The sequence below is a fragment of the Vicugna pacos genome, chromosome 2 (assembly GCF_048564905.1).
Source record: "Vicugna pacos chromosome 2, VicPac4, whole genome shotgun sequence".
NCBI lineage: Eukaryota > Metazoa > Chordata > Mammalia > Artiodactyla > Camelidae > Vicugna > Vicugna pacos.
Window position 1 is genome coordinate 12,141,827 of NC_132988.1, and position 12,387 is coordinate 12,154,213.

The following is a 12,387-nucleotide window of genomic DNA, read 5'->3' on the forward strand; positions in this document are numbered from 1 at the left end:
TTCTCCACATGTTCGTTAACAGACCCTGCAGCACCCTTTCAGAGATACTGCAATGTAGGATAAAGAGGCAGAAAGAGAAGCAGGTTGGATACAGGCACGAAAATGCAGACTTTTTTCTTAAGAGCTATCAAATTGTTTGTTCCTTAAATTCATTTGCTTTCTATTGAGAAAATACACAGATTAAAGAAATCAGAGCCAACACATTTGACAAGGGAAGGGCTATTTGCATCCCCAAATCTCTTGGCTCATCCTAAGCCTTCTTGCTCCCACCCAACCTCATTCCATTCTCCTGGTTTTCATACACCCTCCCCTCTTTGGGCAGCTCTCCGAATTGGACATGATCACAACCCGCAACGCACCATGTCCCTCACCCCCAGTGCAGAAGCGGTGACAGGGAGGCATCAGACCCTCTGCCCACAGTTACAGCCCGAGCTGGCAGATTCGAGACAAACACATGAAGTTATCTGATATAATGATTTTGCTGCCTTTGGGTTTTGGCAGGAGTTCTCTAAAAACATTCCCGTGGGGAGGTGGGGGGGGGTGGAGATTGCTAAGATTTCCTTTAAAATTTCCAGATTATGACTGCTGTGATTTTTCTCTTTTTTGCTTATTTTCAGTTTCTAATCTACGATAATGAAAACGCAGAGCTTGTGTTTTAAGGAGGAGGAGGAGGGGAGAGAAAATGGGAGAGGAGAGAGGGGAGAAGGGAGGGAGAGGAAGTAGACAGGGAGGAGTGGGGGAGAGAGCAGGGGAGGATGCCGGAGGAGGGAGGAGGAAGGGGGAGAAGGGGAGGCAGGAGGAGGGGAAAATAAATCCTGAAATCTGCGGAGAAGGAGACTGCATGAGCTCACCCGATAGAACACTTAAGCCGAAGTGGCGAGCTGCAAAGCTGCTACTTGCAGCACCTTCCCGTCACCCCTTAGCCAGAGCAAAGCTCGGCGTTCAGCCGCAGCGCCGCCCGCTCCTTACCCACTCGGAAGATCAGGTCGTCTTCGATGGGATTCTCTTTTCGCTTTCCGGTGCTGTACATGCTGGCGGGTCTCTTCACTGCCTTCTGCTTCACATGGCCGCTGCCCGGGGACTTCACGCGCCTCTTCACGCCCTCGGTGGTGGGGGACACGTCGGCCGATCGGATCACCTTCAGCTTAAACGGGCTGCCTCGGATGTGCTGGTCGTAGAGCCGCAGGGACAGGGTGAAGTCGCCTTCCTTCTGCACGGTGTACAGGAACTCGTAGGTGCCGTTCTTGTTGTCCAGGATCTCGCCGTCCGCCACGCTGCCGTCGGGCGTGCTCAGTTCCGCCGTGAGGTAGGCGTTGCCGGTCTTACACAGCTCCCCGTCTTTGTCCTTGGTCGTTATGGTAACGGACATGGGCTGCCCGATTATGGTCTGCCGCAGCCCCTCGCCCGTGGCCACCGTCTCGGAGGCGACGGCGTTGGTGGTTAAAATCGTCCCGAGGTTGTGGATGGACTTCTTGAGCCCCTCGGTCTCCACGATGAAGTCCAGCTGGTCGTTTTCTCGCGGGTGCAGCGGGAAGTCCTGGTCCGCCAGCTCGTTCAGCTTCTCGCTCATCTGCTTCTTCACCAGCAGCACCTCCGTCTCCGTGCCATGGTTGAGGGCCTGGGCCGTGAAGTTGCTGCAGCTCTTGATGCTCTCCTGCCCCTCGAGCAGAGTGTCCAGCTGAGACTGGAGGACCTGCGGGGAAAACCGGAGAAAACCCGGGCTAGGTGCGCGCTTCCCAGCGCGCACGCTCCGCACCTGCCCGCGCAGATGGCTCCTGGCAAGCGGTGTTCGGTTTAACCCAGTGAACCTCGTCCTAAAGCATAATCCAAAATCGCCTTCCCAGTCCTTTCTCTTTCCCTTTTCCTCCCCCTCCCCCGTCTCTCCCACACACATATTTCTTGGGTCATGTGTCTTTGACAGGGACAAGCAGAAACGTTACCACCAAGAGCTTGGCAAACAGATCGCTATGCCTGACATCTGAAATATGCATTATTCAGTATCTTTCCCTAATGTCCAAAGCTCCCCTGTCACCACTAAAGGAACAGAAACCAAACAAATGAAAACTCCACACCTGACTATCAGAAGCTTTCATCCCTGGTTTTGTGATTGGACATGGTAAAGTCTGCAGTCAGTGTTCACTTTGAAGTTGACTAATAGGTTGGTGTGGGTGACAGAGTAATTAAGAGACTACTAGATATTATCATTAAGGAAGGAAAACAATCCAGTTTAACCCTAAATCCTGAAAGCACTGCTTTATATTCAACCTTGCATTGTGCCACATTATAAAGTGGTACTTAAGGCCACAGAATCATAGTTTTGCTGAAAACAGGAAGGAAAAAAATAGCTGGATATGCCATTGAGTGAAAACTACTATTTAGTGAACAACAGTGACACTTAAGGAGCCATCTGAGTCCCCTTGGCTGCTAGAAGAACACAGTAAGCTGGCACCAGGGAGGCCCCAGATACCGCGTCTCTTACAGGATGTCTGTAAGAACGGCTAGGGTCTTACTTTGTGTTTGAGGCCATAGTTGACTTCCAGCTCCATCAGCAGCACACTCTTGCGCACGTTTAATGTCTTCTGGAGTTCATCAAAAGTAGAATGGATGTCATCCACAATGCTGGCCTTCTGGTTTGTTAACTGATGAATGATTTCCGAGATGAACTGAAGAGCAGAATCTATTTCTGGGAGCCTGGAGGACAGTTGTCAAAGGTCACTATCATAGTAACATCAAGACAGAAATAGTAACAAACAAAAAACAAAATACATACACACAAACTATTCAAACACTATATTTTTCAAGAAACATTTTTTGTGCCTTTCGGCATCTTAAAGAAGTAATCCCTAAAGAACAGAATGAATAAGACATGACACAATTATTGCCTCTGAGAAGAGAGATTTTGAAGGTCTTTGTCTACTTCAATCTACCTCAAACGTTTAATTTTAATAATTGATAGCACAAAGCCTTAAAGCTCTCAGAACCCTACAGCTCTGCCTCACACTCTAATCAGGCATTCTGTAACTTGACACTATTGATATTTGGGGCCAGAGAACTCTGCTGCAGGAGACTGCCTGTACATTATGATTTTAACAGCATCCTTTCCTCTTCCCCTCCTCCCCCCTCAACAGTTGTGACACCAAATTGTCTCCAGGCATTGCGAATGTCCTCTGGGGGGTGTATAATCACCCATGGCTGAGAACAACTGTTCTAAATATATAGCTGTATCTTTTTTCCCCAATCACATGAAAAACTTATCCAAACTTAACGAGTTTCCAGGGAACTTCCTGCAAGTTTCCAAGTTCTTTTAATGAGTGCAGAATAACCACACTTTTCTCACTTCAGCTATTGGCGAAGAGATCTATTTTCAGCTGGCTGTTTATTTCCTCTCTTTGGTCTTTCTCATGCATCACACAGCTACTCTGTTCCTTCATTTCCATGCCAAATAAAGAGCCTGGAAGCAGGGAAGCAGAAGGAAAACCGAGCGTTTGCTGCTCAGGAGTAGTTTGCTGGGCTCCAACAGAGAGGAGCCAGTCATAGTCAGCACAATGGGCCTTTAAGTATTTCAAGAACAGTAGCTAAGAAGGCCCTTCAGACCACCTGGTTTCAGGCACAAATTTCAGAGATCTCTTGAAAGCATTTTCCTTGTGTGTATATTTGAATAAATGAATGAAAATCATTTAATCATTACTAAGGTACTAAAAGGAAAGCCACCACTCGTAACAAAAGGGGGTTAGAATTTTACCATGGGGCAGGGGAGGACCTTCATCACTCACTAATTTATGAAGACAGACCTACGATCAAAGGAGAATTTATTTAGGCGACATGAACCTACTGTCTCCCTGGGACATGAGACCCTGAGGCCACCGGCGGCCAGCTGGGAGCCTGGGGGAGGTGTGCACACCTTTTGTTGACAGCATCCAGCTGGACCTGGAGTGAGGCCTTGTGCTGCTCCACCACGTCCTTGAGGGGGACTGTGGGGTGTTCCGCGTGCTCCCCCTCTGTGCACTCGCGACACATGGCAGTCTCGCAAGACTGGCAGTAAAAGTCCATCACCTGCAGGGAACACAAGAACAATTCTAGGTTCAGTGCCACTGACTGAGTGCTTACTATGCACAAGGGCTTCACCTACATTCTCTCATTAAAAAACAATTTTTTTTAAGGGGAGGGTACAGCTTAGAGGTAGAGTGCATGCTTAGCATGCACAAGGTCCTGGGTTCAACACCAGTTCCTCTATTAAAAAAATTAATTAAAAAAATAAACTTAATTACCTCCTCCTCCCCCTAAAAAAAAAATTTTTTTTCCCCCTTAACAGAGGCACTGGAGACTGAACCCAGGACCTCGTGCACGCCAAGCACTTGCTCCAACCTTGAACTATATCTTCCACCCCATTCTCTCATTTAATTCTCACAGCCTCCCCAGGATGTAGGCAATATTATATCCAGTTTCACAGAAGAAAAGGAAAGATAAATTTTTAAGTGTCAGTTCTCAAACAGAGACAGATTGGACTTCAAATAACCCTTTAAAAATTATTGAGGACTCCAAATGCTTTTTGTTTATATAACAAAAAGGTATTTATCATATTAAAAATGGAAACTGAGAAACTTTCAAAAATATTTATTAATGTATTACAAGCAAAAACAAGCCCATTAAATGTGAACATGAATAGTATAATTTCTGAAAAATATATTTTGCAAAATGAAAAAAAGTGTGTGAGGAGAATGGCATTGTTTTCCATATCTGTCAACCTCTTCAGTGTCTGGCTGAACAAAAGGCAGCTGATTCTCATATCTGCTTCTGCGTTCAATCTGTTTTGACAGCACACATACAGTCTCTGGAAAATGCCACTGTACACTCCTGAGAGATTGAGGGTAAAAAAAGGCAAATAATGTTTTAGTATTATTATAAATATAGTTTTGACCTTGTGGACCCATGAGAGTTCCTGGATTGCACCTTGAGAATTGCTACTGTTTGGATAAGAGACAAGCTGGTCAGAGCAGTCTGCATCCTGGTTCCACCACTTACATGACCTCACCATGTCTCAATTTTCCCTCTGCTGAATGGAAACAATCAGGTAACCTACTAACCTACTTCACAGGGCTGCTACGAGGATTCGGTAGATGAATAAGCACAAAGAACTCAGATGATACCTGGCACTGGCACAGAGTAAGTTCTCAGTAAGTAGGAGCAATGATGATGACAATGATGATCACATTTGCTTACCTGAAAATAAAACCACCTTATCTTGATATGATGAACTTTCAGTAATAATATAACATAAAGCCTGAAAGTTGGATTCCTTGTGAAGACATTCCTCTTACTCTCTCAGCTGGAAATAACTTCTTTCAATATTGAATTCCCAGAGTACTTTTTCAGAGGGATCTTTTTCTTGAAGTATAGCACACAAACAGAAAATGTCACAAATCTTAAGACAGACTGATGGATTTTCCCAAAGTGAATGCACTCACCAAAGCAATTTTATTCATACCTCACTTATTTCAAATTATTGAGCACTGAAATTCTCTCATCCAGAGCCTAGGTAATCCCTTGCACATAGTAGGTATATAATAACACTGCTGAATGAGTGAACTGTATGCTGTTTCTAAGAGACTCACAACCTATTTAGAGTATAAATAGGTTGAAAGTAAAAAGATGGAAAAAGATATTCCATGCAAATAGTAACCAGAAGAGCTGGAGTGGCTATTCCAACATGAGATAAAACAGACATTGAGACAAAAGTTGCTATAGAAGACAAAAGAGGACATTATCAGCTATACTTCAATAAAAAAGGACCTTATATGATGATAAAATGGTTAATCCATCAAGAAGATATAACAAATATTAACAAATATGAACCCAACAACAAAGTCCCAAAATATATGAAGCAAAAACTGACAGAATTGAAGGGAGAAATGGACAGTTCAATAATAGTAGTTGGAGATTTCAATATTCCACTTTTAATAACAACAGCAGTATTAGAAGGTCAATAAAGACACAGAAAACTGGAACATTATAAACCAACTGGACTTAACACACCTACATACAACACTCCGTTCAATAATAGAAAACACATTTTTGTCAAGGACACATGGAACACTTTCCAGAATAGACCATATGTTAGGTCACAAAAGTCTCAATACATTTATAAAGACTGAAGTCATAAAAAGTATCTCCTCTGGCTACAATGGAATGAAATAAGAAATCAATAACAGATGGAGATCTGGAAAATTAACAAATACGTGGGAATTAAATAACATACTCTAAAACAATGAGTCAAAAAAGAAATTACAAGGGAAATTGGAAAGTACTTTGAGATGAATAAAAATAACACAATATATCAAAGCTTATAAGAGACAGTGCTCAGAGCAAAATATATAGTTGTAAATGCCCACATCAAAAAAGATCTCAAATCAATAAACTAATTAAGCTTCCACCTTAAGGAACGAGAAAAAGAACAAACTAAACCCAAAGCATGCAGAAAAAAGGAAATAAAGATTAGAGTGGAGATCAATAAAGTGGAGAATAGAAAAACACAGAGTAAGAGAGAATGAAACCAAAAGTTGGTTCTTTGTAAAGATCAATAAAATTGACAAGTAGAATTCAATGAACGCTTGTATGCCAACAAATCAAATAACCTAGATAAAATGGATAAATTCCTACAAACACACAAACTACCTCAAACTAACTCAAAGAAGAAATGGAAAATCTGAATAGGTCTATAATAACGAAAGAGACGAATCAATGTTCAAAAAACTTCCAACAAAGAAAAGCCCAGGGCGAGATGGCTTCACTGGTGAATTTTATCAAACATTTAAGAAAAATTAGCACCAGTCCTTCCAAACTCTTCAAAAAATAGAAGAGGAGGGAACATTTCCTAATTCATTCTATTAGGCCAATAATATACTGACACCAGAGCCAAAGACATCCTAAGAAAAGAAAATTCCAGATTAATATCCCTTATGAATATAGGTGCAAAAATCCTTAACAAAATACTAAGAAGCTGAATCCAGCTGCATATTAAAAGAACTATACACCATGACCAAGTGGGATTTAGTCCAGGAATGCAAGAGTGGTCCACGTACAAAAATCAATATATGTAGTGTACCACACTAATAGAATGAAGAGGGGAAAAACCACAGTCTCATCTCAGTGAATGCAGACAAAGCATTTGACAATATCCAACACCCTTTCATGATTAAAAACACTTATCAAATTAGAAATAGAAGGAAACTTCTTCAAAAAACTTCTACCAAAACCCACAGCTTACTTAATGATGACCCACTAGGATCATGAACAAGACAAGGACATCCATTCTTGCCAATTCTATTCAACAATATCCCAGAGGTTCTAGTCAGAGCATTTAGGCAAGAAAAAGAAATAAAATGCATCCAAATTGGAAAGGAAGAAGTAAGAATTTCTCTATTCAGGGATGACATGATTTAATATATGTAAAATCCCCCAAAATACAAACACACACACACAATTAGAAGCAATAAAATCAGCAGAGTTGTAGGAGACAAGATTAACAAACAAAAACCAATTCATCCAAAAATGAAATTAAGAAAACAACTCCATTTACAATAGCATCCAAAAGAATATAAAATACTTAAAGAATAAATTTAACCAAGAAGGTGTAAGACTTTTACACTGAAAACTACAAAACCATTGTTGAAAGAAATTAAAGAACACCTAATAATGGAAATAAATGGAAAGATACCCCATGCTCATGAACTGGAAGACTTAATATGTTAAAAGGGCAACATTTCTCAAATTGATTTATAGATTCAGTGAACCATCTATCAAAATTCCAACGCCCTCTTTCACAGAAATGAAAAAGCTAGCCCTAAAATTCATACAGAATTACACTGGGACCCTGAATAGCTAAAACAATCTTTATACAGAAGAAGCTTTTTTTTTAAAAAAAAGTCTATTTTTCTATATAGTGGCTAACATTTGTAAATCTCAAACTCCCAAATTTATCCCTTCCCACCCCCTTTCCCCAGTAACCATAAGATTGTTTACGATGTCTGCGAGTCTGTTTCTGTTTTGTATATGAGTTCATAGTGTCTTAAAACAATCTTTAAAAAAAACCCCAAATTGGAAGCCTCACACTTCCAAATTTCAAAACTTATGATCAAACTAGAGTAATCAAAATTGTGTGTTACCAGGATAAAAATAGGCACATAGATCAATGGAATAGAATTGAGAGTCCAGAAATGAAACGATACATTTATGGTCAACTGATTCTTGACAAAGATAACAAGGGCGGGGGAAAGAGTCCTTTCAACAAATGATGTGAAGACCACCAGATATCTACAATGTAAACGAGTTAAGTTGAAACCTTACCTCACTCCATATATAAAAATTAACTCAAAATAGATTTAATGACCTAAATGTAATAGCTAAAACTATAAAAATCCTAGGAAAAAAACTATAGGGGTAATTGTACATGACCTTGGATTGGGCAATGGATTCCTAGATATGACACCAAAAACACAAGCAAATAAAGAAAAAAATAGATAAATTGGACTTTATCAATTTAAAAACTTGAGCATCAAAGAGCACTACCAGGAGAGAGAAAAGAATGGGAAAAGTATTTCCTAGTCATATATTTGATAATGATGTCGTATCCAGAACATATAGAACCCCTACAACTCAAGAGCCAATTCAAAAACTGGCAAAGGAATTGAATAGACATTTCTCCAAAGAGGATAAATAAATGGCCAATTTGCAAAGGAAAATATTTTCAACATCATTAGTCACTGGGAAAAAAACAAATCCAAACCTCATTGAGACACTACTTCCCACCAATTAGGATAGCCAGACTCAAAAATGAGACAATAACAAGTGCTGATGAGAATGTGGAAAAATAGGAACACTCATACTTTGCTGGCGGGAATGTAAAGTGGCGTAGCTGCTGTCAAATCAGTTGGTGGTTCTTCGAAGGTAAATATTACCATATGACCCAGCAATTCCACCCGTAGCTATAAACCCAAGAGAACTGAAAACATATGTCCGCACAAAAACTGCACATGAATGTTCATAGCAGCATTATTCATAATAGCCAAAAAGTGGAAACAACCCAAATATCCATCAACTCATGAATGGATAAGCAAATTGTGGTATACCTGGATGATGAATATTATTTAGCCATAAAAAAGGAATCAAGTTCTGAAATATGCTACAATGTAGATGAACCCTACAAACACTATGCTGAGTGATAGAAGCCAGATTCAGAAGGCGACATATTGTAGGATTTCATTTATATCAAATGTCCACAATGGACAAATCCATAGAGACCAAGTGGACTGGTGGGTGCCAGAGTGGGGGCTAGGAGAAGGGGATGAGGAATAGCTGCTTAGTGGATATGGAGTTTCTTTGGAGGATAATGAAAAACTTTTGGAATTAGATAGTGGTGTTGTTGGCATAACCTTTTGAATATATTAAAAGCCACTGAATTGTACACTTTAAAATGGTTAAAATGTTAAATGTTTTGTTACATGAGTTTTACTTCAATTTAAAAAATTGGGGGGAGGGTATAGCTCAGTGGTAGAGTACATGCTTAGCATGCACAAGGTCCTGGGTTCAATCCCCAGTACCTCCATTAAAAAATAAATAAACATAATTACCAACACCCCCCAAAATTAAAAAAAAAATTGATTGCACCTTTGAAGAGACAGTAGCCGACCTGGGTAATTGCCCCTGGTTCAGTATCCCAAGTGTTTCTTGGGAAGCAAAAGCCCTGGAATTATTCTGAAGCGTCAACAACTCATCATTCTCAAATGCTTGTGCTTGGGTTCTGACAGCTTTGATTCCAGCTGAGATTTAATTGTGTGAGGTGTGAGGTTCAGCTGAGCTCATCCATCTCCAATGAGCTGATGTGGGTGCTCCCAGGGGTGGGGGGGGCCAGAGGCCAGGATGAGCTTATCCTTGTTGACAGGTAGTCACTGTCTGTGTTTGTTAAGAGAGAAGATGCTGGAAAGGATGCTCAGGGCCTCGCAGCCAACCCCGAGGCTTCTGGGAGTGGGAACTGGTGAGTGGCAGAGCATTCTTAATGAGGATTTAAGGTTTGCACCTCTTAACATCCTTGTTAGTGAGGAGCCTAAGGAACCAACAACAGGGCTTAATGATCATTTGTGTTCTGGGATGAGGCATGAGCTCAAATGTCTGCTTTAAGTGCAGAGAACCTCTTAAATCACTGACCGTTATTCCCATTTTTCTTTGTATTTGAACAATGCAGCCGTGGCAGTTTAATTAGAAGACAGATAGTGTCACAGCACTTAAAGTAAATGACAGGCTTTCCTCCACATGTGCTAATCAGCACCAGGCAGTTTATGAGGCAACATCCTGCTTTACTGTTAATTACCCAATTTTATTAACCTTCTGATGCTTGAATTGTTTTTAAAGATTTACCCATGGCAATTAACTGCAGCAATTTATCCGTAATATTGCATGCATTTGGCTTGAATATGCAATGAGGACCCCTGTTTCAAAGCAGCAGTAGTGAATTCCTACAATCTACGGTGAAGCAATTGAATGATTCAAGACATGCAGTTAATTTTCCAAGGCCTCTTCCTGGTTTATAAGCTTTATGATTCCAAAGAATCAGAACAACCCAGCACAGAGGAAGTGCTCAAAACATACTTTAAAATAGCTTCATTCACCTCCAGGAGGATCCAATCTTTTAATAGAGTTAATTTTTAATGTGATTTAATGCAGTATGTTTGATAGACAAGGGAAAGGTTTAACCTAAAGGCTTTAACTTTGCTGCAATCAGCATCTCTGAGAGTGTTCTGTTTAGCAGCCCATGGCATCCAAGGGTCTCCGTGCCCAGAGATGCTCAGGAAATACATCTTCAGGAATTCTTTGTGAAGCTTAACATCTTTTCTCATATGATTATCAGCCATTTTTATACCACCTGTGAATTTTTTAAGTTCTATGCTCATTTTCTTTCGTGATGTTCATATACTTAATTTCTAAGTAAGCACCCTTATACAGTAAAAATGTACTGGGGTATTTTAAATAAGAATTTTACAGCTACTTTCATAAACTGAATGATTTGTAGTTTTCTTCTTCTTCTGTCGTCACTAGATTTTGGTGCCCGAGTCATGAGTGTATCACAGGTGAACTTGGGGCTTATCTTCACTTACGGTCCAGAAGTATAGATACCATGAATCATACCTGTTTCATACAGGCTTGAAGGTATTCAGTTTTAAATTCACTTTTACCAGTTTCTCTCAAGATTATAGGTCTACTTGGATTTTCTTGATCATTTGTAGTTTCTTAATCATTCACTTCATTCAGACTTCATTAGCCTTTAGCACAGAGAACTGACAAATTTTAAAATCTTTTTATCTGTGCTGATATCTCTTTATTAGCCCTAATCTGGCTTATATATTTACCCTTTGTTGCTTTATCAGATGTCAGGTTATTTAATTAATTTTTAAAAATTCAGCTCTTGGATTTATTCATCAACTCCACTGTTTCATTATTTTCATATTCTCCAAAGTTATCTTTATTCTTTGTTTTGTGTTCCATATATTTATTTTATTGTCCTTTTCCTAATTTCTAGAAATGCACTCTTTTTAAATAACAGAAAATACTTAAACCTATAAAATTTCTTGAGTACAGATTTGACTTTATCTTACACATTTAATAAAGTTTCCACTTACACTATTTTGTAAATAATCTTAATTTTACTAATTTTCTTTGATTAAATAATTATAAGCTTAAAAAAGATTTGGGGTTTCTTCTATAACATACGGTCCTAGTGTAACTTTATTGCATTGTGGTGCAGGAACTTGGTCTACACAATGCGAAAATACAGTGATTTTTTTTTAATCCTATTAGATGATCAATTTGAATTGCTCAAAGTCTTCATAGCTTGGTTCAACAGATTTTAGTATATGCCTTTTTAATTTTGGGGGGCAGATTCTCAAGTGAAACAGTACTCTCCTCTCTAAAATTCATCCTTCCTTCTCCAAGTCCATTGATGAAATTTTCATTCTAGCTCTTACCATCTCTCATTTGGCCAACTCAATACTAAACTCAGAACTGGTGTTGCAGCCTCCAGTCTCAGCTATTCTATTCCTCCACCATGCCACTAAAATACTCACCTCCTGTTTAAAAGGTTTTATTTTTATTTTCAAGAATTTTTTATTGACATATAGTCAGTTTACGATGTGTCAATTTCTGGTGTATAGCATCAAGTTTCAGTCATACATATATACATACATATATTCCTTTTCCTATTCTTTTTCATTATAGGTTATTACAAGATATTGAATACGGTTCCCTTGCTACACAGTAGAAACTGGTTGTTTATCTGTTTTATATATAGTAGCTAGTATCTGCAAATCTCAAACTCCCAATTTATCCCTTCCCAACCCC

The 12,387-nt window shown here is 39.7% G+C and overlaps 1 protein-coding gene across 9 annotated transcripts in view; it reads right to left on the minus strand.

Moving 5' to 3' along the window:
• TRIM2 (tripartite motif containing 2) overlaps positions 1 to 12,387 on the minus strand; it is a 158,937-nt gene that overhangs the window by 31,220 nt on the left and 115,330 nt on the right. For all 9 annotated transcript variants that reach the window (XM_072975446.1, XM_031669987.2, XM_006213168.4 and 6 more), the window contains 3 exons: positions 3,902 to 4,053; positions 2,511 to 2,691; positions 970 to 1,693 (listed from right to left, as the gene is read on the minus strand). In XM_072975446.1, the coding sequence (XP_072831547.1) occupies positions 970 to 1,693; positions 2,511 to 2,691; positions 3,902 to 4,053 (1,057 nt within the window). The remainder of the gene's footprint in view (positions 1 to 969; positions 1,694 to 2,510; positions 2,692 to 3,901; positions 4,054 to 12,387) is intronic.